This window comes from Myodes glareolus, chromosome X (genome assembly GCF_982192425.1).
Source record: "Myodes glareolus chromosome X, mMyoGla1.1, whole genome shotgun sequence".
Taxonomy (NCBI): Eukaryota; Metazoa; Chordata; class Mammalia; order Rodentia; family Cricetidae; genus Myodes; species Myodes glareolus.
The window spans coordinates 2,485,060-2,512,833 of NC_142053.1; the positions used below are offsets into that span (position 1 = coordinate 2,485,060).

The window sequence follows — 27,774 nt, forward strand, 5'->3', positions numbered from 1 at the left end:
TTTTTAAAAAGCCTTAACTACTGCCTCTTGTTGGCAGTCTGATGTTTTTGGGAACTGTAGCTGATGACTTTAGCCTTGACTAGCCTAGCCTATTGAGATTTGAACTAACTTGGTGTCAGGGTCTACTTCCTAGAGAAACTTTTGCACAATGATTACAGAAGACTTTAGTGATCAGAGAATGAGTCAAAGACTCCTTGAAATGGAGTGTTTTCTCCCACACACTCAAATGCAACTTGCTTATTACCTAAGTAGCCCTGTCAAGGAAAGCAGACAGTGCTGGTTTGTGCCTCTGAGAGAGCCCCTAGCTGCTGGCATATGTTCATACATATTCATCTAGGAGAGAAGCTACCTGGGCACTGAGGGACGTGTCAGGGAGATGTGATCTAAATGGCCAGCCAGTGGTGGACACCTCTGTGTGGTAGGAGGGGAACTAGCCACTGCCTCTGCATACTTGGGGGCCAGATCCAGGGAGTTCCCTGCTGGCTTTGGGATTCTGTATGCCCAGTTTCTGCTTCTTGCCTGCTTTTTAAGGCAGCAAAATAGGACTCACGTGGAACAGCAGCTTACCTGTGTCTGGATCCGGTTGAGGCCCCGAAACCAGAGGATCTGGCCCCTGCGGAGCTCTCGCTCAGCATGGTCGATTTCCTCCTCCCCCTCGGCCAGCTCCTCATCAGTCATCTCGTCCTTCCCAGGCCCATGCCCCGCTTCCTTCAGGCACTTGAGCTGGCTGGTGGGGATGGTGGCAATGACCTGGGAAAGCCAAAGTCAAAGGGCAGCAAACAGAGGTGGCCATGAGATCAGGCTCTACTGAGATCAGGAATAAACCAGAGGCCCCATCTCTCAGAGATAAAGCCCACTTGGGGCCTGGTAGACCCTAAATTGCCACTTCCTTACAGAAGAATCCTGCTCTACTGAGTCTCATCCAGGGCCAGGGAGCAGAGAGACCAATGTATAGAGTGCCATGTGAGAAAGACAGTGCTGGCCTCTGACCACTTCTGAGAAGGATCTTGAAGTGCCTGGGGCATGCTTCCTGAGAAGAGTTGGGGGCTTTGGGACACCTGCTAGTGTATATATTCCTTATGGGGAACAGAGGGTGTGGATACTGCGGCCAGCCATCTCAGTACGGTAAAATACCCACTCTACACATGTGATTGACCTCAAAGAGAAACCGCACACCAGGACTCAGGTGAGCTTCCTAGCTGATAACACTCCACATTGATGGCCTTCATGATTACTGGAAGAAAAGCTGGCTGCCATGTTCTCTGAGATTGAGCCCCATGGAAGCTTGTTCCTGGCATTTCCTGGAGAAAGAAGTACTTAGAAAAGGGCTTGTGATCAGGAGCTTTTGTTGGAGGAGGCCAGTAATTAGTTCTCAGCCACTTAGCCCCGAAATAATCACACAGAAACTGTATTAATTAAATCACTGCTTGGCTCATTAGCTCTAGCCTCTTATTGGCTAACTCTTACATCTTAATTTAACCTATTTCTATTAATCTGTGTATTGCCACGTGGCTGTGGCTTACCAGGTAAAGTTCTGTCTGACTCCAGCCGGGCTACGTGGCTTCTCTCTGACTCAGCCTCCTTTCTCTCAGTATTCAGCCTAGCTTTCCACGCCTAATTAAGTTCTACCCTGCCATAGGTCCAAAGCAGTTTTCTTTATTAATCAATGGTAATCACAACATACAGAGGGAAATCCCACATCACCCTTCTAGGGAGGAAGAGATGACAAGAAGGAAAGGCTGGGATGTGCCTTTCAACTGTATGGGTGGAGGATGGCAGGTCATTCTGTTCCTCTTAGGTTCCTGTCAGCATGAGAGGAGTGGCTTTAAGGTTCTTTACAGAGATTCCTTTTTTCCAAGTTTTGTCACTTTGAATGTGTATTATTTTTATAATTAAAAATACTCTGAGCTACAGGCAGGCATCACGCACCTGGGGAGAACTGCAGTGGCTATTACATCAGGGAGTTCAAAGGTTAACTAGAGGCTGGCATAAATAGGGCAGAGTGGAGTATAAGGAGTCTAGACTGCAGAGCATGACGGGACTCCATTGGGCTGTCCGGCATAAGTATAACAGGAAGGAGGTGCAGTGATGGAAAGAAAGAGATTTCTTGAAAATGAGATGGAAAAACTGAGTGGTCTCTCATGATTAATGTCAGAGGCCAGCAACGACCATAGTCGAAGTGGCCTCTGTGGCCAGCTTGGTAGAGGACTTACACCAATGGATAAAGAAACAAAATTCATAGTGTTATAAACCTAAGTGGTACCTCCTTATCCCCTAGTCATAAACCCTAACCATCAGTTTGGAAGTATTTGGAGGAAGTAGATAATAGAGGTTAACTAAAGTCATTTGGTTGAAGCCTTGATCCCACCAGATTTGTGCCCTTATAAGAGGAGATACCAGAGAACTTTCTAGGAACCCATAGTGAGAAAGTAGCTAGTCAGAAGCCAGTAAGGAACCCCTACCAGACACTGACTTGACTGCCCTTGATCTTAGACTTCAAGCCTCTGGAGCTGTGAGAAAATACATGCCTTTGTGTAACCTGCCTGTCTCTAGTAGTTTGCTGTGGCAGCCTGAACTGACCAAGACCCAAAGAGAAGCAGATCCTGGATGTGGCTTCCCATACTAGTGTTCCCGAACTCTGGATAAAATGTTCCAGTGTACCATGGAAGGAGCTGACTTGGTGCCTAAGACGGTACTGGCTGCTGACACCCAAGATTTTGTTTCCTGATCTCATCCCTGGGTACTACAAACTGCTCCTTTGGGGGCAGCTGAGACTTTCAGGTCCACAGGTGCTGTCCTGCCACTTTCCATGAAGTCAAAACACTTCCTTTTTCTCAAACTGTCTTTGTCCCATAGATTTCATAGCAGGGCATTGTTTAATTTCAAATATATTGGGACATCCCAAGCCCCACAGGCTGACTCTCTTTCCATTTTGTTTTTTGCACTGCTGGACTTTATGACAGCTAAACAAGTGTTCTACACCCAGATTCACTTGCAGTCCCCCAAATAGCCAGGTTTAGGGGGCAATTTTTCCCTTATACCATGGGGAAGGAAACTAGATGATTTCCTAGGACAGTGTGTGACTCATCTGCTATATGTTCTCATTCCTGAGGTTGTCACTTGTGACCTTACCCCCAGGCTATAGTATGTCATAGGCCTGAACCTGAGCACACACCACACAAGTTCTGGGTCATAGGCTCCGAGACTGTGGGGCAGGAAGTGGGGATAATGAGAGGCGGAGGTATAACAGGATGCCTGGCTTCTTATCCACTCCAAGGGCCATGAACAGAAGCCACCGGAATGAAGGTATTGGTGAGAAAGTTGACGAGGCAGACACTCACCTGTCCCCAGACCAGCTCCCCAACACCAACAAATAGGCACCAGAGCCACTGTTCTGTGGACAGTGGTGAACAGCTGAAGGGCTTCCCACCAAACTGGACGATGACAATCTGGGGGAAGGAATGGAAAGTGGTGGGAGGAGGAGCAGTTTATCACCAGGGTGGCTCCTGACTTCTCTGTGTCCTGTCTAGCCCTCCACAAACCTTGCCTTCCAGACTGACTTTGTCTTCTGGGAGCCAGACCAGTTTGGCCATAGGCAAATGTTTGCTGGCATATCCTGTCTTTTGGTACCAGGATGTATCACTGTGTAGCTTCACATGCTGTCACTCACACCCACCTACCCTCTGGTGCCTCCAGCCTCAAGGTGAGACTCAGCTGTCTGCACCATCTTTCCAGCTTCACATCTGCCTGGTCTGCATGGCCCTGTAGTATAAGGGTCACCCTGCTTCGGCCTCCTGGCTTCCTTGTTGTCTACTTTAGAAGAAGTTCTACACCCAGGACATTATTTTAAATGCTAACCAAGCAATCCATAACATATCACCCAACCTAGCTCAGAGCCATTTTCCAGGCAACCAGAGCCAGTCTATACCCTATGGCGGGCTGAAATGATTTCATGCTAGCCAAGATGAAGTCTGTTGATCCCCTTATTCATTTGGTCCTGGGAAACCACAGTAAAATTCCCCTCTCAGTGGTTCCTTACTGGCATTTAGGGGTGGCCACCAATGTATGACATGTCCCTCTTCTTGGGATCTGTGAACAGTGGGCTACATTTCTATGACAGCCATTTCCTGATTTGTGGGACTTACTATAAATGATGTTTTGTTTGAAGACACTATACTTTAGAACATTCAGCCCATCCTGGGGAGCTGAGCTTGCCACCCTTCCCGCAGTGTTCTGGGAGCCAAAGTTTAACATATCAACCATGTGCACAGCAAGCCTTTCCTAAAGAATCTCTATCGTTCTAGAACACCAAGGAGTTAGGTGCCAGAAATCAACATGGTTGACCAAGAGAGAGTTAGGGAAGAAGGTTTCTGGAAACCATGTGTGAAGAGTGGGAGGATAAAGGCTACCCATAGTCCTCTGGAAGCTAGTAGGTTAGATGAAAAAATGAACTCAGCAATGTTTGGAAGATGCAAAACATCTGCTCTAGAATGTGGAAGAGATTTGGGTACAAGAAGGCCAATATCAATGCCCTACACCTTCATGTCCTACCTGAATTCCAAAGGTGCCCAGAACAATGGTGCAGAAGATGGGGTTGCTGAAGATGCCATCAAAGACATTCCTCTCACCATGGATCTTGCGAGCATTGATCTCATTGAAAAGCTGCATCATGACAAAGGTGTTAAAAATGATGGTATAGTGCTCGGAGGGTGGCGAGTGCAGGGGTGCATTCCTTCCACTGTCGATGTCAAAGAAGAGCTCTCCTGAAGGGAAGAGAGAGGCAGGGGCTGAGGAGGGAGATCTCTCAGCCCCCGTGACCACTCTTCCCCACCACATCTGCCCCAGAGATGTACAGTAGGGTACATGTTGAAGCAGGGAGGTATGGGTCAAAGGTATAGAGCAGGCCTGCTTTTTTCAGTCTCTAAGTGCTATATCCCATCCTGTGCTAAACAGAGGACACAGACAGGACCCACACATGAAGCATGTGCCTCCAGTTTAACTTACCAACAAAAAGCAAGGTAAAGATGATGGTGAGCTGGTAGACGGCATGACCAAGGATGTTCTTCATCATGGTACGTGAGATGAGGGGCTTGTCTCGGCCATATGGCTTCCGCAGCAGCAGTGACTCAGTTGGGGGCTCCGTTGCCAGGGCAAGTGAGGCAAATGTATCCATGATCAAGTTCACCCATAACATCTGCACAGCTTTGAGAGGAGAGTCCTGCAGAGAAGGGCAGTCACCTTCGTGTGCGCTGGCCATGCAGGACTACATAGAGTAATCTTGGGATGCTAGGATATGAAAGCCTGCCACTACTGAGGAGAAGCTCAGTTTTGCCAATCAATAAATTCTGGCCTCCAACCAATTGGAAAGACGAAAGCATTGAGAAAGGGAAAATATGGAATTTCTCTGAAACTCAGTCATTCTACTCTCAGATCTCGACCCGAGAGAGTGGACGACACATGCATATTGAAACTTGGACATGAGCGTTCCTAGCAGCACTACACTGCAATGAAGCAGAAGTGGTCCAAAGCATGGTCAGCTGATGAATGACAAACATAATGGGGCCTAGTGGACACCTGTGCAGCTATGAAAATGAATAAAGTGCTGGGCCAAGCTGCAAGATGGATGAATCTTGCAAACATGCCAAGTGAGATATGGGGTGCAAAGGCCATATGTTGAATCTTCAAATTGGCACAGCAGAGAGAGGCGCAAACATAATGACCTGAGTTCAATTATCTGGGACCCAAATGGTGGAAAGAGAGAACTTATTCATGCAAGTTGTCCTCTGGCCTCCGTATGCACACTGCAGCACGCACACGTGCCCATCCCCCTTGGCAAAAAAAGTAAAAAACAAACCCCAAAGGCCACATGTCATTTCAAATTATCTACAACAGGCAAATAAATAGAGGCAGAAAGAAGTGGCAGTTGTCAGGGGTTTGGGGGTGGGGTGGGGAATGACTGCTGGTAGGTGAAAGGTTTCCTTTGAGATGGATGAATGTCTTCTGGAACTAGAAGGAAGTGATGATTCACACTGTGAATATACTAAAAAAATCTACTAAACAGCTACCATGAAGAGATAAGATTTTTTGTATGTGATTTTGATTTCAATAAAAAGAATCTGCAACAAGCAAAACACTTGTTCTTAACATGGCCCTCTTGAGCCCACATTACTGCCGTTAGAAACCAACTGCCTCTTCTAGGCCCCTGGTGCCCACCTGAGTGATGCAGGCACCTGTGAAGGCCACGATCACAGCCACCACATTGACTGTCAACTGAAACTGCAGGAACTTGGAGATGCTGTCATAGACATTGCGGCCCCACATGACGGCCTTGACAATGCTGGTGAAGTTGTCATCAGTCAGGATGATGTCAGAGGCCTCCTTGGCCACATCAGTCCCGGCGATGCCCTGGGGGATGGTACACAGGCATAGTGCTTATTTCTCAAGTCCTCCGTGGGCACCCAGCCCACCTGGGATGGTCCCCTGCCTTTCTCTTCCAAATAAGGCCTTAATTGAGCAGCACTTGTTTTAATCTAACACACTCCACGCTGCGAACTGCATGTTGGCACATGTGGCTGTGAGGGAGCCTTTGCTGCTAAACAACATGGTTGTTAACAATATGGCCATTCATACAGCCTTCCACAAGGCCCAGCTGCCACTGGGTGGCTACTCACCAGTCCTTTGTCTGGCTACCTGAAGAAACCCTGAGAAATGTGGGTTGTCTGTCTGGGTAGGGGAAAGAACCCATCCCCTGGCTCCATGGCAGATTTTTGCTGCTCCACCACACAAGCTTGGGCACAGCAATAGACATCAAGTCTGTGTAGCCCTCACGCACTCCATCTTGGAGCTGGTCTTGTGACACCAGTCACCCTGGACAGTTCAGCTTGCTCTCTACTCCAGGTTGTGAGGTACTTCCCCTTCCCACCACTGAACCAAATATGACTGAGTGAAAGGTTCTCCTTTCGGCTGCTAACCACTGTAAGTTGGGGGCAGGGCTCACCATATGGGCAGTGTCTAGAAGGCCGCCCTGCTCAGTAAGAAGAGCTAGATCTATATGAACAGAAAGAGAGAAACCAGAGGAAGAACTCCCTGTGGTCTCTGCTCATCACTCTTGGGGTCAGGGACTACTTTGAGTGAACTAAGAACAGGTGATTGTGGGCAGGTACCATTGCTGACAAGCCACAGTTCAGTGTTTCTCCCTTTCTTTAGGGGTGCAGTTGGGCTCTACTGTAACCTCTTGTGTCTTCACACCAAATGTCTTTGAACAAATCACATATATACTTGTTAATGATCAGAGACCATACAGCCACAAGCAGTCAAGATGTAAGTGAAGGAAGCTTCTAGCAGTCTGTCACTTGCCCTGATACTGGCTCTCCACTTTCTGGTGCAAAGTTAAGTCCAGGAGAAACATGATTTCATCTGTGTGACGAACTGGTCTGGCACCAGATGGCTTACCATGGCGAAGCCCACATCTGCCTTTTTGAGAGCTGGCCCATCATTGGTACCATCCCCAGTCACAGCCACCACCTGCCTCTGCTCACCAGTTGTGCTGTCAATAATGCCTGGAACACAGAATGGGTTAGGGCAGGGTTGAAGGTATTTGCCAAAGTTTGGTATGGGCTGCTTCTGGACTCCTTGTCACTTATGGGGCCAAGTCCTCAGGCGTTAATGGGGTAGCTTCATCCCCCTACTTCCACCAAGGTCCTTTGCTCAGTAACATAGGCTGGCAAGATTTGGTAGAAGGGAAGGTTCCACATTGTGTCAACTGAATGATTGTCTCCCTGTCCTAGCCTTAGTTTCCCCATTTGTTCCAATAAAGGGCAGCTTCTATGAGCCATTTTTAGTTTGATGTTTTCTAGTCATAGTCTTTAGAATCTTCCACCCTAGAATCTAAGAGCAGGTGACAACATTCAGGGATGCCAGAGACAATCACATGTTGAAGAGGGTGAACACATTTGGTTACCTTTGACCAGCGTGTGTTTGTCAGTGGGAGATGACCGGGCGAGCACCCGCAGCTTGGGCCACACCTTGTCCAGCCGCTCCTGTTCTATCTGGAGAAAATAAAGGAGGCATCAGAATCTAGGCTGCAGACAGGCACTGTGGCTGGTAGTGATGGGAAGAGAGAGGGATGGGAGAAGCAGCAGCCCGGGACAGAGATGCGGGGAGCTACCTCGCCTTTCTCGTTTCGAATCCTTCTGTTGAATTCCTTCCCCTCCAGGCACAGGAAGTCTTCACCTGGGTGGATGATGCCACACTTAGCTGCAATAGCCCGGGCAGTGTTGATGTTGTCTCCAGTTACCATACGGACTGTGATGCCAGCACGCTGGCATTTGCGAATGGCTTCAGGAACCTGGGAGACATAAGAATGGGTGGGGCTGGCAAGACAAGCCCATATTTTGTGTCTGGTACAGATCTGCAGAATCCCAAGCCCCAGCAAATATGGAAGTATAGTAAAGCCTATTGTTCACGTGCAGGGTCTCTGGAGTGTGGTGTGAAGGAGTTCAGAGGATGGCCTGCAGTGGGCAGGTACCCACCCCAGCCCCCCAGTCCACTGTCCCTGACATCTCCTTCACTGTGGCTGCTCACAGGATGAGCAGTGACTTAGACCCAGTTGTGCTGATCTCCTCCCACTCTTGTCTAGTTTGTTTTGTTTTTTCAGCATAGAACTCAATCATTTTTCTCAGGAATTAATCTTTGTCTCAGCTGTAGGTTTGATATAAAGTACTCACTAGAGGGAGTGGGACATTACTTGGGATTACAACTCATGCATTTTTTTTTCAAATAACATAGTAGGTTCTAGAACTAAGGAAGGAGAAAGAGAACCCCAAGCACAAAGCACAAAATAGGACAAGAGGGTGGGAAGCCATGAGACAAGCCTGAGCATTGCAGCATCGTAACAGTAGTGGGCAGATGGGAAGGACAGTTTCCAAACACATGGTATGTGTGGCCCTTCAGGCCCTGGGGCCGCAGAAGGAACAGACCAGGCCGGATGGAATAGCATATGCACTGAGGAGGAGAAAGGCCAGCTCAGAGTTTGAAGAGTTGGATGAGCAGAGGCCTAGGTCTTTTGACTTCCTTGGTAGGTACCCGGTGAACAGTGGTGGGCTGTCTGCTGAACCTGAGGGGAAAGAATGTAGGAGATCTCTAGATTTGGCCTAGTCACTTGAACTAGTGAACCTAGAGCAGGCAGGGTGGGCAAGAGGAACAGAGAAGTTTGGGGATAGTCAGGATCAGGAAAGAAGTAGAGTGTGGCAAACAAGAACAGAGTGATTCCTATTGAAGGCTTTGATAGTGATCTGATAATCAAAGCTAGAACTGTTAAATGACAGGGAAGGACATACCTTGAATAGAGTGGTAGCTCACTCACTGCCTCTCTCTGTCTCTGTCTCTGTCTCTGTCTCTCTCTCTCTGTGTGTGTGTGTGTGTGTGTGTGTGTGTGTGTGTGTGTGTGTGTGTATGTGTGTGTGATGTGTCTCCTTATTTATGCTCAGTCTCAAGAACACATTCTGTTCTCTTGGGGTCTTAAGGTGCTACATAAAACCTTGAGTACAGAGAACTTCCTCTCAAGTAGGGGCATGAGGTGCTCTGCACCTTCATTTCCCAAACTGGCTAGAAGCCATCTTCTCTGCTGCTTCCAGGTAACCATGTTGAATCTGGAATCTGGGAACTTTGAACAGAGTTACTCCAGGGTCCAGGTGCAGCCACCACTCCAAGACCCACCCACACACTCAGTCTCCAAGCTCTCAACCTCCCAGCCAGGTAGCAGGGACACCACCCCAGAGGATACCCTACCTTATAGGAAAGACTGTTCTCTCCTTGTCTGCTCTGACCGGTTTCCTGTTTTCTCCTCAAGGCCCCTTTAGCACAGCAGGGAGCAGATGTCTGTAGAAGTTCCTAGGTCTACTGGAGTATTCATCTGTGGGACTTCTCTAGACACAGCTCTCTTCCCCCCTCTGGTGGCCATCCTGTGCTTTCCAATGACCAGAGAGTGGCTACGATTCATGGAGTTTTCACTGATTCCTTGTGCTTGCCCCAGAGCCAGGACCTGATGTCTAGTCTCCCAGTAACATTATTGCTGAACTCCCTCTTAGGCACTTTTTTTGGGGGTGGGGGGATTCGAGACAGAGATTCTTCTCTGTGTAACAGTCCTAGCTGTCCTGGAACTAGCTCTTGTAGACCCAGGCTGGTCTCAAACTCATCGAGATCCACCTGCCTCTGCCTCCTGAGTGCTGAGATTAAAGGCGTGCACCACCACTGCCTGGCACTCCTTCTCAGCCATTTTAAGTCACAGAGGAGCTACCCTTGTTCCCTGGATCCCTCTGTTATCACCTAAACACATTCTTCCTGTCCTGAGCTTCAACCCTGGACCACCCCTGCCCCGTGGTATCCACGGAGGCTAGGTCCTGGTTATATCTTTCTTAACACTTGTCTATGTTTCATATATACTAAGGTGAAAACTTCCAAAAATATTATTGTATAGCTGGCCCTGGGGCTCACTCTACTGCCAGCTCAGCCTAGGTCTCTTGTGCTCACTATATTTCTCACTTCATTCCCAACTGAATACAAGGATATTCAGTTGACAGTGACCCATGGCCACTCTTTAGATGTGGGGAGTATTTGCTTTGGAACCAGGTGCCTTTGCTTTGTGACCTTGTATGCAAAGTTTCTCCTTCCCTGTCATACCCAAAGCTCCAAAGCAGTTCCCACAAATATGTGCTTTCAGGCTAATGGGCAGAATCGTCTAACATGAGGTGGATACCAGCATGCAAGGCTGGGAAGATAGAGGGCCCTTTCACAGTCTTTTCTTTAGGATCCACTCACAAGAATCCCCCATCTTCAAAGACCAAGAAATACAAACATCACATAAAATGTATTCAGCTTCAGTGACCTCCTAATGTCAAGACCATCAATAAGCAGACAACCTTTTTCATTCTGTGCTTGCTTTACTCATATGACCCTTGAGAACCATCCCCTCCCCCCACATCTGGCCTCTATCACTGGAAGCTACTCTCAGTGACTTCATCATGCATCGAAAGATGTTCCTAGGATTTCTTTCCAGTCAGAATGTATGCTCTAAGCTCTCCATTCCCACAGTTACATGCCTACTTGACATCTCCATGGGTGTGCCCTTAATCTCATTCAGACACAATTAAGCCTTTGACTGACAATTGCTCACCATGTCCCCAAACCAATATCCACCCAATTCAGCTGTTTCCAGCTCCTCAGTTTCCCTCATCTCGGCCTTCAGTCAACCGGTCCTACAGATACTCAGGATCTCCTTTTGCACCTGGTAGAAGTGGAGTGTGAGCCTTGTCTAGAGGCCAGGCAGGCCCACGGAGCTCCCATAGGTAAAGGACAAAAGGGCTTGGCAAGGGCATCAAAAGCACTGAGGAAGGTCCCAGGGGCCTGAGGGACTCCAAGTCTCTGTTTTCCAGGCTGCTCTATCTATAAATAGGGTGGGAATAGGTGTGACATCTTGCAAAGTGAGAAGAAAGTGACTCTCACCATGCATGTTTGTGTCCCAAGCCTATAGTGTGGAAGTCCAGGGTAGAAAAAGCCACCCTGTCACCTATAGGACAACCTTGAACCTGGGGAATATTTATTAGAGCAGTTTCCAGAAAAGGGGCAGCTACCTCAGGTCGCACAGGATCCTCAATGCCCACGACGGCTATGCAGGTAAGCTCACCCACCACCTCATTCTCATTGTCCCAGTCGGGCTCCTGGATTGCAGAGAAGTCTCTGTAGGCAATGCAGATGGTGCGGAGGCCATCACAAGCCATAGGCTCAATGATCTTCTTCACCATGTCATCCCGGTCCCGAGGACGGAATCCTCGGAGTTCACCATTGCTGTTTAAGATGTTGGTACACCTGGCAGGGGAAGGCGGGAACAGGGAGTGAACAAGAGGAAATAGTGCTAGTCATACTGGATTATGATGGTACTTTAACCAATGATATTCTAAAGAACAGAGGATGCAGATGTGCACAAACAGGGAGAAGGTAGTGTGACCACAGGTAAGAAATAGGAGTCATGCCTTTTCTAAGCATCAGAGTTAGGGAGAGGCAAGTAAAGATCCTCCCTTCCCACTCTCAGAGAGAGCACAGCTGGTCCACACCTCAACTTTAGATTTCTAGCCACTAAAAATGTGAAGTAATAAATTTATGTTGAGGTGTGTGTGTGTGTGTGTGTGTGTGTGTAAATCAAAAGTCAAAACTAGGGTATTGTTCCTCAGTCACTGTCCACCTGTTATTTGTTTTGTGTTAGAGACAGGGTCTCTCACTGGCCTTGACTTGCCAAGCAGGGTAGGCTAAGTGGTCAGAAAGCCCCAAGGATCAACCATCTCTGCTCTGCCTTCCCAGGGTTGGAATTATAAGAATTACCACACCCAGCTTTTCACATGGCTTCTGAGGATCAGATTCAGGCCCTTGTGTTTTTGAGGCAAGAACTTTACCAATTCATTTATCTCATCAGCCTAAGACTTTGTTATCTTAAGCCATCATAGGGCCATTTGTTACAGCAACCTGTGAACACTTACACCCTGGTTGGCTAAGATACCCAGGTGAGAGGTGGAAGCCTGAAGCTTATGGTAGCTCCCCTACAGACTCTATAGGACAAGGGTGTGGAATGTAGGTGGAGCCCAAAAGTAATGGACAGTCCTCTGAAAGAGTGGAGCAGGAACAATATGTGGCAGTAGCTGCCTCAGGCCCAGTTCTGACAGTCTGGGAGCTTCAAAGGGGACAGGCCTAGGGAAGGCAGCTACAGCAAAGTTACGGTTGAACTTAATGGGGCCTCATTGGAAGGTGCTATGAGACTGGCAAAGCAGGCACCTTAATGTATACAACTCAACAAGTTTTAGTATATCCTCAGATGCACACAAACAAAACCACAGTCTGCTTTAGAATATTTTTTATCATCTCTGAAAGAAACGCCACTACAGATATAGTAGCACATGCCTGCTTTTCCTGAACTCGAGAAGCTAAGGCAGAAGGACCGTGAGTTACAAGCTAGCCTGGGCTACAGAGTGGAGAGTCTCTCTCAGAAAACAAACCAAATGGGGATAGGTGAGATGGCTCAGAGTGTCAAGGTGCTTGATGCCTGCCTGTTGACCTGAGTTTAATCCTGGGGACCCACATGGTAGAGGGAGAGAACAGTCTCCTACAGGTTGTCTTGTGACTTCCACTTGTGTGTACATATGCATGTGTGTGTGGCACACATGAATTCACACAAACAATAAATAATAAAGTAGGCACTAGAGAGATGGCTCAGCAGTTAAGAGCACTGGCTACTCTTACAGAGGATAGGGTTTGATTCCCAGCACCTACCTATAACTCCAGTTCTGGGAGGTCTGATGCCCCTTCTGGTTTCCACAGGCATTGCATGCATGTGGTGCACAGCCATACATATAGGAAAAACCTCACATACATTGAAAAATAGGGGCTGGAAAGGTGGCTCAGTTGTTAAGAGTAGTAGCTGTTTGTCCAGAGGACTCTGGATTGATTTCCAGCACTCACATGGCAGCTCATAACTATTATAACCCCAGTTCCAGGAGATCCAATGCCCTCATTGGCCTCCATGGGCACAGTACATACTTGGTACATAGGAATACATGTAGCCAAACATCCATACACATAAATCAACCATAATTTAAAAATAAATAAATATAATAAAAACTAAAGATAACCAAGTAAGCCAAAAGCAACCCACATAAACATCAACAGCAAAAACAGACAAATTGCATTTCATCATGATTTGAAAATATCTGTGCATCTACAGGCACTGTAAGGAGATTGAGAAGAGCAAATTATATGTTTGATGAGGATTTAGTAGTCAGTATATAGCAAGTATTTTTAAAAATACCATAAAAGACAGACAGCTCTCTAGTGTATGCTTCCAAATGTTCCTAATTCTTATTATGAGTCAATCCTAAGTTTTCCTTCACAGAATCAGGCATGGTGACAGCAATGATCCTAGTTCTAGGTACCAATTTTCTAAATATTCCTCACTACAGTCAAGGATACAATCAAAGTGAATTACCAAGCATATGCCAAGAAATAAAACAGTTGGGTCACATGGTAGTGCCATGTTTAACTTCCTGAGAAACCATATAAAATATAAAAATATTTTCCAAAATGATACTGTTAGTGTGTGTGTGGTGTGTGTGTAGTATATGCATGTATGTGTGGGTGTATGCATGTGTAAGCCAAAGGTCACCTTGGTCTTCCTCAATTACTCTCCACCTTAGTTCTTTGGATAGGGTTTTTCACTGAACCTGGAGCTCATCTACTTGACTAGAATGGCTGGCCAATGAAATCCAGTTATCTGTATGTCTCTCTCCCTACCATCATTGCCCCTTCCCTTCTCTCCAAGGACCAAGTTACATACCCACCTTTTTTTCTTCTTGTTTTTTGTTTGTTTGTTTGTTTGTTTTTGAGACAGGGTTTCTCTGTGTAACAGCCTTGTCTGTCCTGACACTCTCTCTGTAGAGCAGACTGGCTTCAGAACTCAGAGATCCACCTGCTTCTGCCTCCCAAGTGCTGGGATTAAAGGTGTGTGCTACCACCTGGCTGGAATACTGATCTTTTTGCTTGCTGTGGCAAGCTCTTTAACAAGTGAGTTACCTCCCCAGGCATGGCAATAATACTATTTTATGTTGCCACCAACAACATAGAAATATTCTAATATCTCCTCATCCTTACTAATACTTAAGAAATGTAAATTGTAAGCAGAGTTTAATAAGTAATTCTGTTGGGAATTCAGAGGACTAAAATGCTGGTAGGGGGGATGCAAACAGTAAAGCCTATGCTTGCAAGCTTTCAGATGAGAACAAGGATTGATAATTGGACTGGAAACCATTTGTATTATGCTATGGAAAAGATCTTGTCTACACTTTCGTTCATGCCCTCACACTCAGCTGGTGAGGGAGAATTGTCTGTAATCTGTCAATCATGTATTTTAATAAAACGCTGATTGGCCAGGCAGGAAGTATAGGCAGGTCAACCAGACAGGAAGTAGAGGCGGGGCGATGAGAACAGGAGAAGGCTAGGAAGAACGAAGCCCACTCCTCTATTCCTGCCCAGACTACAGAGAAGCAAGATGTAACCTGCCCCACTGGAAAAGGTACTGAGCCACTTGGCTAACACAGACAAGAATTATGGGTTACTGTAAGATGTAAGAATTAGTTAATAAGAAGACTGAGCTAATGGGCCAATCAGTTTATAACCTAATGTAGACTTTGTATGATTTTCTTTGGGACTTGCCGGCTGTGGAGTACCAGGCGGGACAGAAACCCCCAACAAGCCGGCCTTCATGTTACACTCAGCATGAGGATGAATGTAAAGGAGGGTAGACTAATTAATCTGGCAGAGGAAATTTCAAGCATCCCAGCATTCAGTATGTGTTTTTTTTATTTTTGTTTGCCTAATTTAATGTGATTGGAATAAGAAGGAAGAGAGGCCTGGTGAGATGGTTCATCAGGTAAAGGCATTTGCCTTCAGGCATGATGACTTCCTTTGATCTCCAGGACCCCTGTTGTGGAAGGAGAGAACTAACGCGCACATTTATCTTCTGGTCTACACACACACACACACACACACACATACACACACACACACACCCCAAACAAACAAATGTAATTTTAAAAGTTTTTAAAAGAAGACTTGCAGTTTTATCCAGAGAAGATGTGCTATAATGTTCCAGGCAAGAGGACATTGCCACTTCAAAAGGGCAAGCATTACCCTGATACTATAGGAACGATGTCTGGACAGAATCTCAGAAATTAGCAAGGCCACAGCCACCACAGTTCAGGGATGCATAAATACTAACTGCTTTTAAAGACTTTCTAGGCAGAGTCTTTTGAGGCGACAGCTCTAGGATGTCCTGCTTGTGCTACTCATTCACTCAGGAAGAAACCCAGAAGTCTCTGCTGCCGAGGTTCAAGCGGGTCCAGACATATAGCTCAAACTAGTGGAAGGCCTTGGCATCTCTCATGTGGTGATTTTGCAGAGGTTCAGAATGCAAGAGTTGCAGACTTGTGGATGTTTCCACCTAGATTTTAAAGGAAAGTCTGGGGAGCCAGAAGATAGATGTGTGGTTGTGTCAGGATCCCTCTAGGCAGTGGACACAGCTGTGAGTGTGAGGCTGAAGCTACCGTAGAGATTGCAGGAAGTTACAGATTCTCAGACTATGTAACTCCTGCTGAAGAAAGCTGTAGGAAATAGGAAATCCAGCTGGAGAGAGAGAGAGAGAGAGAGAGAGAGAGAGAGAGAGAGAGAGAGAGAGAGAGAGAGCTGCCTAAGGCCTTTGTAGCTCATATTACATCCCACATGGCTCAGATACTATTGGACATAGAGTCACAAGTTTTCATTTTCTGTTTTGCTTTGGTTCAATCTGCACTCACTATGCTTCCTTCCATTCCTGCCTTTTTAAATGAGAATATTGACTCTGTGCCATTGTATGTTAAAATAATTTGTTGTTTGAATTTTATAGGAACTCAATACTAAGTGTGAATAAGACTTTGAAATTAGACTTTTGGAATCTTGGGAGTGTACAGTTTGAGGAGCAAATGGTTGATTTCCACTTTCATGCTGTTGGGAGGTGGTTCAACCTTTAACATGGGGGCATTTTAGGAAAATTTTAGGTCATTGGGGGATCTTCATTGCTCTTGAAGAGATTTGTGGTACTGTGGTCTCTTCCTCTTGTTCTTTTCTTAGCCTTTTGCTTCACCATATACTCCTTGCCATGGTGGTTCATCCTGTCACAGCTCCATAGACAGTGGGGACAACTGATCATGGACTGAACTTTTAAAATTATAATTCTAAATAAATCTTTTATGAGTTGATTTTTCTCCTGTTTTGGTGGTGGTTGGAGGAGAGGGCCTCCCTATATTGCTCATGTTGGCCTCAAACTCCTAGATTCAAGCCATCTTCCTGACTCATCATGTGATGCAGCTAGAATAAGTATTCCGACACAGTGCATACCCCAAAGGGTTGAGAATGTGTGTTCAAACTTGTACCTGTACTTGAATGACAAGAGCCCAAATGTAGAGAGAATCTGGGTGTCTGACAATAGATGAATGGCTGAACTGAATGTGGTCTCATCCATACAATGGAAGGTTGCTCAGCCTTCAAATGGGAGTGAAGTTCTGATAAAGGAACTTTGAGGACATTATAAACTATGATGGAAGCTAGACACAAAAGCTATAAAGTACAGAATTCCATTTTTATGAAGTCTCTGGGATAGGTGAAACCACAAGGATAGGCCAGAAGTTTTCAGAGTTAGAGAGGGGGCAGGAAAATCTCCTTAATGGGGCCTACTGCTTCTTTTGGGGGTAATAGAGATCTTTTGCAGTTCCATAGTGGTGGTAGTGATGTGGAATTCCCATCTGTATGCTGTAAATATGTTTTATTGTCATTGGCTAATAAAAAAGCTGCTTTCAGCTAATGGCTTAACAGAGTAAAGCCAGGTGGGAAATTTGAACAGGGATAGAGAGAGAGAATAGGCAGAGTCAAGGAGATGCCATATAGCTGCCGAAGGACACAGATGCCAGTACTTTACCAGTAGGCCTCAACCTCATGGTAAAACATAAAATAATAGAAATGGGTTAATTTAAGATGTAAGAGCTAGCTAGAAATACGCTATTGGCCAAACAATATTGCAATTAATATAATTTCTGTGTGATTATTTCAGGTCTGGGTGGCTGGGAACAAATGAACAGTGTCCACATACAGAATGGTGCCCAACGAACATTTGGAGCTGATGCCCATCCCCCACTTCAGGTCTGAATGCTTGTATGCCCACTCAGGGTCTGGAGGAAAGTAGTTGAGACCACGCTTGTTGCTCGCCACTCCCAACCTGGGTAGGCAGCGGGATCAGGTCTGTTAGGAGTGCACAGGCAGGAGAGCATGGCGGGTTCCTGCTGCCACACACAGATATGTTTCCAGGTCGTGCAGTGTGCTGCATGGAAGATTTAGTTTTTAGTCAGATAAAAAGGGTGTATGTGCTACACACTCCTTCCCAGACTAAAGAAGGTGAGATAGTCCTTCAGGGTTTCTACTTCATGAAAGAGTCTGCCAGACATTCTGCAGGACACAGAAGAAAGTGACTGACAAACTGCCAATATAGGTGTAATTGTCTTTGAGATTTCCTGCATCGTGGAAAAGTCTGATGGATACTATGTGCCTGAAAGCTGAGGATGGATGCCCCAACGGTACAGAAGAACTTTGGGTGACTGTCCAGGCAGTGAGACGTCTCTGTCAGTTCTAGAGTTTTGGAAGTTGCTTACAATGCACTTCCTGTTTACTTAGGTAATAGTATATCCTTCTAGAGTCTTTGATGGAGTTGAAGACAGATAGTTATAATTATAAAAGATAGAATAGATATAAAACTTTAGACTCACAAAAAGATAGGATAAATGATAGAGTATTTTCCTTAATTTCCCAAATGTAAATGGACTAAATATTGTAACTGTAATTCTTACTTGATACCTGTTTTGTTATATGTAATTTTACTATGTTAAAGTTAAAACCTTCCTTTTTATTTAGACATAAAAGAGGACTTGATGTATTCTGTAAATATGTTTTGCCACTGGATAATAAAAAAAAGCCTCTTTCAGCCAATGGCTTCACAGAGTAAAGCCAGGTGGGAAATCAAAACAGGAATATAGAAAGTAGGTGTAGTCAAGGAGATGCCATGTTACCACTGAAGGACACAGATGCCAGAACTTTACCAGTAGTCCTCAACCTTGTGGTAAAATATAAAATAATAGAAACGGGTTAATTTAAGATGTAAGAGCTAGCTAGAAATATGCTTAAGCTATTGGCCAAACAGTATTGCAATTAATATAGTCTCTATGTGATTATTTCGGGTCTGGGTGTCTGGGAACAAATGAACAGCCTCTGCCTACAGGTGATGACTGCAAACATTAGAAATATACTTAATGCTACTGAACTGTACACTTTAAAGTGGTTAACATGGTCAATATTGTGTTAGATCTACTTTATCATAAGAATAAAACAAGAAATTTTATACCCTTTTAGCTAGCTTTCAGCCACCCAGCCCCTGGCTCCTTCCTGTTATCCACTCACTTTTTGAGCAGGATCTCTGAGGCTCCCTTGCTGAAGAGGCGGAAGCCACCATCGGGCATGCGGATAACCGTGCTCATGGACTTGCGGACTGAGTTGAAAGTGTACACTTTGTAAAGCTTATCTTCTGGAATCTGCTCCCGTACAGGTTGGAAGTCTCGTTTCAGGTCCAGGACGAAGCCCAACAGAGCACACTCTGTTTTGTTGCCCACTTGGCGTGGGAGAGCGCCTTCCTTCTCTGGAGGCTGTAGGAAAGGACAGTCAGCTTGGCATCAAGGCCCAGAGTACCCTCTGTTCCCTCCCCAAAGCCAAGGTTCCCATTTGGCTTTGATCATCATGTAGCTAGGAGGCAGAGGCATGGAACAGAGTAAGACCACCCTTGTTGACTACACAGGCCATGACTTGACTACAAAGTGGCCCTTTATAGGTAGGTTTTCCATCATTTAGAATGCTTTGAAAGGACTTCTAGAACAACCCACCCCACTCAGTATCAAGAGTATTCTGTAATGCTGAGGACAGGGACAAAGGCAACCAGCACCCTAAAGGTTCCTCTTGAAAGTCTGTAGTTTTTATTGTTTTGTTGAGATGGAATCTGTCACTAACCTGGAGCCCCTGATATCTGCCTGTCTCTGCCTCCCCAGTGCTGGAAGTACAAGCAGGTTTCTGCCTAGCTTTTTTTTTTTTAAAAAAAAAACAACATAGATTCTGGTAAGTGAATTCAAGTCTTCATGCTTGTAAGGCAAGCAATTTACTGACTGGTATATCTCCTTAATCTTGGGTTTTTGCATTTCTGTTGTGGAATAATCTTTTTGTACACTATGAAGATGTGTGACTCTGATTGATTTAATAAGAAAACTGAATGACCAATAGTTAGGCAGGACTTCTGGGCAGAGAGGATACTGGGAAGAAGAAGTCAGAGATGCCAGGGATGATAAAGCCATGAGTCAGAAAGTAAATTAATAGAAATGGGTTAATTTAAGTTGTAAGAGATAGTTAGAAACAAGCCTAAGCTATCAGCTGAGCTTTCATAATTAATAATGTATCTTCATGCCATTATTCGGGGGCCAATGGTCCTGATGAAAAAGTCCATCTACACTTTTCTACCCTGTTCTGTGTTTCTTTTTATAGTATGATGGGGCAAACCATTTGGGGCGAACTTCATGTACACTAGGCAAATTCTTTACCAATACCACTTAGTTACTTTCTCAGCACCCCAAGATTTATAAGTAAGCCCAGTGAGTCTCTTAGAGAAGTTCATGTCGTGCACCAGTCCTGCCCCCTTCTCTCATCTGCCCTCCTAGCCTTGCTTACTAGTATTTTGGTGGTGTAGGCACTGTTGATGGAGATGGCATGAACCAGAAGGTCAAGGATCTTGGGTGTCAGGGCGCTGGGAGCTGGAATCTCTTTGTAGTGGGTGTCTCCTAGGTAGGACTGGACCACGGTCATGCGGTTGGTGGTAAGTGTGCCTGTCTTGTCAGAACAGATGGCTGTCGCATTGCCCATGGTCTCACAGGCATCCAGGTGGCGTACCAGGTTGTTGTCCTTCATCATTTTCTGTAAAGAGCAAAGATGGAGTGGGGGGCACTTAGTTGTTTATTCATAAGGATAAAGGCAATGCAAATGATACTAACAGTCCATTTGGTGACCTTGGTCATGTCTGGGATGGGTTGTAATCAAACTGAGAGAGTAAGATGCAAGGGCTGCCCTCAGATGGGGAACAGTGAGCTTCCAAGAAGCTACTCTCTGCATGACTGACTTGGATGCTTTTTGCCAGAGCTCCCTCTTCAATTGGCTCCTACATCTTCCACACTCCCCTGGTTCTTCTTTACTCTCCAGCTGCTTCCCAGTGGCCCCAAACCTTTTCTGAGGCTCTGCCGCTCTGTCTCTGTCTCTGCAAGCAGCACTAGTTCTTTTTCGTCTTGGCTCCTCTGAATCCTCCTGTCAGTGGTCTACACATCCAAGCCCAGGTCTTTCTCAACATCAGCTTGTTTTCTAGCTCCCTTCATTGTGTCCAAGGGATGGGTGGACACAGTGGGACTGTCTGTTAGGATGTATTATCGAAGTCCATCTCAGCCAGTACCCTTCCCTCCTTCTTTAGCATCCCCAGCCTTCTTTAGTCCCCACTACACCTAAGGTGCTTTGATGACATCCCACTCTAGTTTTGGGGTCTGTGTGATGGAATTAATTGTAAGTAGTAGTAGTATTACCTTGACAGAGTAAGCCAAAGAGATAGTGACAGCAAGAGGCAGGCCCTCAGGGACAGCCACAACCAGCACAGTGACTCCGATAATGAAGAACTTCACAAAGTACTGTACATAGACAGGTGTGCACTCTGCCAGCCACACCCGGCCATCCACGACGAAGGTCTCAATCACAAAGTAGAGGACCAGGATGATGACAGTGATGGCAGACATCACCAACCCTGTCCAGCCATGATGGAGAGGGGCCACAAGAGGAGATAGGAGAGAAGGAAGAAAAGTTGAGGGCAAGGTAGCCATGGCTGGCCTGAGCCCAGTCAGAGCTGTTGTAAGGGCTTTGATGGATTTGGGTTACCTTTTGGGATAAACAGCTTGAAGGATGACTACATGGAATGAGAGGTCCTAGGGTAGCCTTTGCTCTAGTTCCCCAGACAGTGTGGGGGTAAAGAACAGAAAGCTAAGGGTATGAAACGTAATCTGTGAGGCACTAGCCACCCTCATATTTTGGGGCTCTGACCAACAGGCTCTCAGTGAAGTTGGCTACCTGTGGACTATGATGTGGCCAGAAACCTTGAATCAGGTGATCTGCTAGGTAATACGTGAGTGTGTGGCTTAGGCCTTAATGGGGTGGAGGGTGCTAAGCCAGAACTTGGCAGTCATGGTTGGCTCTGGCCTGAACCTCTGGCACAACGGTATATGACATTCTTCTGAAATACTATCCATTTCTCTGTACACGAACTTTCCTAGGGCCAGGACAATATTCTGTCCTTTGCACTCACAGCATCTGGAAGTCATACTCCTTCCAGGAGCCCAGTGTCCCCCAGGCTCCTGGCATACTGTCTCTGGCTTGAACATACCTGCTTTCCCAATCTGCACAGCCAGTTTTGTGAGCTTCCCTTGCAGAACTGACTTCTCCTTCTTGGGTACGTTGGCTTTCTTCTTTTCTCGTTCCTCCATTTCCCCACCCTCAGCACTCTTCAGGGGCTGCATTTCCATGGCAACAGCCCCATCCTGCTTCTTAGCTGTACATAGAGGAAACCCTTGGCTGAAGTTAGGGCCTATCAAGGGTAAAGGGGCTACAGAGGGTTATGACAAGGAAAGACATGTCTCATCATATGGGATTCAATGGAGCACTTTTAACTTCAAGTTTTGCAAAGTGAATCTGTAGGCTTCTGTTGCATCCTAAGCCCAGGCCCTCCTGAGGTTGGCAGGCAGTTGCAGCATTGTCCTAGGTGGGACAGAGAGATGGTTCTTTTATGGGAAGGGTGGACAGACACTAGCATAAGAAACTTGTGACAGACAAGGTGGTCAGTCCAGTAATGTCCCAAAGTTCAATACCTGAAAGAAGTCCTGTGGTTGGTCCAAGGAATGTTCTGGAACCAAAATCTGACTCATTTGCCCACAAATATCCAAGCCCCTTCTTCTTTCCCCTCAAGAACACTAAGGGGCCCTAGTGTATGCTCCTCTTAGCCTAGACAACCCTGCCCAGCTCGCCTCCACCCATGGGTTCTGTGGGCAAGCCTGTTCTGTTCCTCCTGATATATTTCCCTACCTCCCTCTTAGATCAAATGGCTCCATTCCTCCTTTACAGGCCCCTTAGTTTTCATTCTTGCTGCCTTTGTGATGGTGACATGGATTCCTCATCTCTCTCTTTGCCAAGTTTTACACAGTCCTTGAGCTCGGGACTCTCCAACTACATTGCCCAAATAACCATGTACACTCCAGCTGCTTCCTCCACTCTTCCTAAGGAAGAGGCTGCCTGACCTAGCAGTTGTGGGGGTGTCCCCCATTTTGTCTTTGTCTTTTCTTTTCTCTTTATCTCTCTCTCTCTCTCTCTCTCTCTCTCTCTCTCTCTCTTTCTCTCTTTCCCTCCCTTCCTCTTTTCCTCCCTCCCTCCCTTCCTTTCCTTTTCCTTCCTTCCTTCCTTCCTTCCTTCCTTCCTTCCTTCCTTCCTTCCTTCCTTCCTTCCTTCCTCCATCCCTTCCTTCCTTCCTCCATCCCTTTCTTTCTTTCTTTTTTAGTTTTTTGAGACAGTTTCTCTGTGCAACATTTCTGGCTGTCCTGGAGCTGGCTCTGTAGAGCAGGCTGACCTTGAACTCACAGAGATCCGCCTGCCTCTGTCTCCGGAGTGTTGGGATTAAAGGTGTGTGCCACCACCACCCAGCTAAAGGTGACCATGGCTATCGTAGCACAACTCTACACTTTTTTTGCTTGTTTTTTGTTTTGTTTTGTTTTGTTTTGTTTTTGAGACAGGATTTCTCTGTAGCTTTGGAGCCTGTCTTGGAACTCACTTTGTAGACCAGGGTGGCTTTAAACTCACAGAAATCTGCCTGTCTCAGCCTCTCAAGTGCTGGATTAAAGGTGTACACCGCCACCACCCGGCTTCAGTTTGTCTTCCTCTTATTCTGCATCTCTTCATCTCACCTGGCAGTTCGAAACTACTTACCATAGCTCTTTCCTCCTAGAAGACTTCAGGACATGCCAGACCCTGTCTAGCTGGGTCACTCTAGCCTTGAATCCCTACCTACTGTTATCCCACCAAGCAAAGGCCAGAGCCAGATGCCTCCTGCCCTCAAAGCCCTAGCAATCTCAGTTATCTTCCAGGCTTTAGCTAACTCCTCTTACCTGGGAAACTCATAGGACTGTCACATAGGGATTTTGACAAGTTATCCTCTCTATGCCTCGGTTTCCTTATCTGGCCAAACCACTCAGGTGCCCATGGGGAATTTTCATACATGGACAAGTTCAAGCCATGCTGATGGCTTTGGCACTGACCAGTTGTTTTCCAGGTGGTTCATCTAGGCTTCATGGAAGCAGTGTCTGGTAGAAACGAGCATCCTCCAAGGGTGTCCCCTTCACTGCCAAGCCAGGATGGGACTTTGGGGCCCACTCACCTGTCTCTAGGTGCTGTTTCTTCCTTGGCAGTAGGTGGTCCCTCCCCATTCCCCTCTCTCTCCCTCCTCCCCACAAGCTCCTCAGCAGCCCTGAGCCATGCACGCACGTTACCTCTGGTTTGGCTACTGTCCATCGCCCCATCCTGCTGCTTGCCTACAATGGAAGAGGAATGACAGACACGGAGAGACTTGAGAACACCCATGTGGTCATGACATACACAGAAGCACAGGAGAGTAGGAAGAACTTGGGCACATATAACAGTTTGTAGCTACATGGGTAGAGGAGGGAAAGGAAAAGGCCTGATTGCTGCTAGCCATGACGTTGTTTCTGAAAGGCCTGCTGCCTTAAGGTGTGGACTCCCCTTAGATATCTGATCTTTCAGACCCAACAGGAGGTAACTCCCAAGCTCTGAACCAATCCAACCCCTCTACTCTTCTCTGAGGCCACTACTAGATGCGTGTCCTTTAAAGGGATAGGGTCTTGTCTGTTTCAGGGCCCTGATGGGCACATCCAAACTGTAGGTCCAGAGCCACTGTGCAAAGGAGGTCTAAGTGTTGAGTACCTAGCAGCACTAGGGAGAAGGTGCAAATACTAGATTCCAGGTGGCTCTGTCTGAAGCCCAGGTTGAGTACAGCCCATAGTGCCAGCCACTCTTTCTGAGGGCTGCACAGCTCAGATGGCACTCAGAGGAGTTTATCTGGGAGCCTCATCTTCACTGGTCCCCATTTAGGGAGGAATCTACCAGCATAGGGTCAGTTTCTACCAAGTAGCTCATGTCACTGGCGAATCAAAAGACAAAGTATCGGGTAGCTTCTAGGCAATGGAACCACAGTTTGGGGTCCCAAGAATAAGAGAGACATCTCCAACCATAAGTAGAGCATATATTGGACCCCTTTTGCCCAGGGCCCCTGTGTGGGTTAGGGGTAGTTTAGAGGTGAAAGAGGCTTCTTTTATTTGTTTGTTTGTTTGTTTGTGTGCGTGCGTGTGTGTGCGTGCATGTGTGTGCCTATGTCTCTTTTATTTGTGTGTGTCCATGTCAATGGAGGTCAGGAAGGGACATTTGGGGCCTCTGGAGCTGGAGTTACAGGGGGTTGTGAACTTCCCAATACTGGTGCTGGGAAGTAAAATGAACATGACTAGAAGAGGTAGCCCAGAGTAAAGCAGAGCACAGGAGGGGAGGGAGGGACTCAGGAAGAAAAGAGTATATAGGAGTCATGATAGGAGACAGCAATAGAATGTAAGGGTGGCGGGTTGACAGGGAACAGCTTCAGAGCATGCTCAGTGGGTTGACAGAACCACAGGAGTAAGTGAGACAGTAGAAGATGAGGGCACTGGCCAAGATAGATGCTATTCCTCAGAGCCCCTTGGGGTATTTCTCTAGGAAGCTAGCCCACTCCAATTCCCTAAGTCTCACAGCCAAGCAGTGTTAGAGAGGTGCACACAGCTTGTCTTGGAGGGTCTGGATGAAGAAAATCAAGTTCAATGAGCAGGGAGTGGCCTAGGACCAAGCTGTGAAGACTATCTAAGAGATAGAATAGGAGGCCAGGAGCTTGGAAAGGAGCCACCAGGGACACCAGGAAAGTGCAGGTGATGTCAGTTCAAGGGAGAGACCATTGGCTTCAAGGGGAGGGAGTGAATTTCCTAGAGGGACTTATGTGAAAGGCATTTCCTGCCAACCAAACAGAATCAAGAGAACATTAGGTAAGGTCATCAAACCTGGGGACTCAAACTAACCTATCATTTGTCTGTGTATTCCTGGAGCACGCATTAAAGTTGTGGGATAACACTGGGAGGGGCTCAGTGGAGATTGGGGACTTGGTGCAGGTGGTCGAAGACCTGGCCTGTCAACATCAGGGAGGTGCCCATACACGGAGGCACAGACCAGACTGCCAGGGAACAAGGATAATAGAAGCTTCTCAGGGATTGTAGCCCTGCCAGATCATGTCTCTAGGCTCCCAGGGTCAGGGGACCTCAAGAAGTAGCCTAAGGCCAGGACTATTAACTTGTCCTTCCTCATGATGATCTGTCCCTGCATAGTCTAAAACTGACTGCAGTGGCTCCAGGTCCTCTCAGATGGGCAGGCATGCATCTGGAAGTGTCTGCTCCGTAGTCACCTGGGGCTGTAGAAAAGAACCGAGGGCAGACTGCTCACCAGAGCTAGGGTGTGTGCCTGAGTCACAGAGGAGCAGGGCCTGATAAGGGGAAGCTCTGTAACTCCATGGTTTTGAGTGCCATGGCGGAAAGGGGCAGTATAGTAGTTTTCTGCTAGGGATCCCAGTGTCATAAGGAAGCTGAACTCTCCAAAATTCTCTGTTTCTATCCATTACTATCCTCAGAGACAGGGCTACCACTTGCTAAAGAGCCTACCCTGCTCACCTGCACCCAGCATCCCCTGGCCCTGGCTGTCATTTTGAGACCTATCCCTATCTTCTCAGAAGACTTCCACTTTGGATTTTGTGACCACCCCCAAATCTTCCCTATGGAAGTTGAGTACTTTGAGGGTGGGCTTGAAGATCCCAGCAGTATCTTTCAAAGTTGAGATAAGAGGTCACATTTCTGTGAGCACACTTTACCCCAGGGACAGATGTACCAAAACCATCATAGAATAGGCATCTAAGAAAAGCTGTCCCCCACACAAGGGTCATTGACCTGCTGACTCTTAGGAAAAATACCAGAAGGATCGTCAAGAAGAATTAGAAGAAGGTGGTGGCTTCCCACCCATCTCCCTGGAGCCAGGACTGGCCAGCAGGCAGATGAAGAAGGAAGAACATTAACATAGAAGGAAGCTGTCTCATCATCTCTAGACACTGGAATCATGGCTGCCTTACCTTTCTTGTCTTTCTTTTCCTCTTCCTCTCCACCAGCTCCAAGCAATGTAAAGATGATGCCTGTCTGGGAGTTCACACCAACAGCTGTTACCACCATTCTTCCAGAACCTTCCATGACATGAGTGCCTGGCACAGAAACACAGAGGAACTAAGACAGATTTCCACAACCTGGTAGGACACACTCAGCATCCATAGGCTGGCTCTTAGAGTTTCCCTGAGGCAGGTACTTCTCGTGCAGAAGTCACTGCAGCTATTGACCCCTCCATCTAGACTGCAGCCTGTTTATAGGCTTGTGGAAGTGGGAATGAGCCAAAGTACCACAGACTGGCGGGTCTTTGTCAGAAGCACAGTCTGAGCCATCACAGGGCCCACTAGGGGACCTCCGCTTTTCCTGTTCAGTTTTATATTACATTTCCCATTAAGATAAAAGTGTGCTAAATGAGAACCTTCTAGAAAAGGAACAAAACACACATGGGGTCATCTTCAGAGTCTATATGTGGATGGAGCACACTATTGACCCTAGAAAGCCCTCTCCTTGGGATATCCCATTCATGATATCAAAGGCCCTCTTGAGCAGTGGAGTCTCATTTCTTTGTCCTGTTGCTGGAGCCACACCACCAGGCTTCTAGCAACCTGCTCTGGCATGGCAGTGGGTAGCATTCTCAGAAGGGCTATTCAGGGAGATCCTAGTTAAGGCAAGTCCAGCAGGATGGCTTGCCTGGGAATGCTGGGGCCAGGTTTTCAAGCAACCTTATACTGGGCTGGTTGAGAAGGTAACC

General features: G+C 46.7%; 1 protein-coding gene across 11 annotated transcripts in view; it reads right to left on the reverse strand.

Annotated features, from left to right (window-relative positions):
• The window catches only part of Atp2b3 (ATPase plasma membrane Ca2+ transporting 3), a 71,946-nt gene that overhangs the window by 17,618 nt on the left and 26,554 nt on the right, over positions 1-27,774 (reverse strand). For 7 of the 11 annotated variants that reach the window (XM_085684779.2, XM_048457535.3, XM_085684780.2 and 4 more), the window contains exons 6-20: positions 26,996-27,121; positions 24,279-24,320; positions 22,130-22,294; positions 21,282-21,496; positions 20,386-20,628; positions 19,078-19,319; positions 11,631-11,865; positions 8,168-8,347; positions 7,961-8,048; positions 7,453-7,559; positions 6,214-6,405; positions 5,005-5,218; positions 4,552-4,763; positions 3,342-3,449; positions 568-750 (exon numbers count right to left, since the gene is read on the reverse strand). In XM_085684779.2, the coding sequence (XP_085540905.1) occupies positions 568-750; positions 3,342-3,449; positions 4,552-4,763; positions 5,005-5,218; positions 6,214-6,405; positions 7,453-7,559; positions 7,961-8,048; positions 8,168-8,347; positions 11,631-11,865; positions 19,078-19,319; positions 20,386-20,628; positions 21,282-21,496; positions 22,130-22,294; positions 24,279-24,320; positions 26,996-27,121 (2,552 nt within the window). The remainder of the gene's footprint in view (positions 1-567; positions 751-3,341; positions 3,450-4,551; positions 4,764-5,004; positions 5,219-6,213; positions 6,406-7,452; positions 7,560-7,960; positions 8,049-8,167; positions 8,348-11,630; positions 11,866-19,077; positions 19,320-20,385; positions 20,629-21,281; positions 21,497-22,129; positions 22,295-24,278; positions 24,321-26,995; positions 27,122-27,774) is intronic. The other 4 variants (XM_085684782.2, XM_048457538.3, XM_048457540.3 and 1 more) reach the window with 1 other exon arrangement.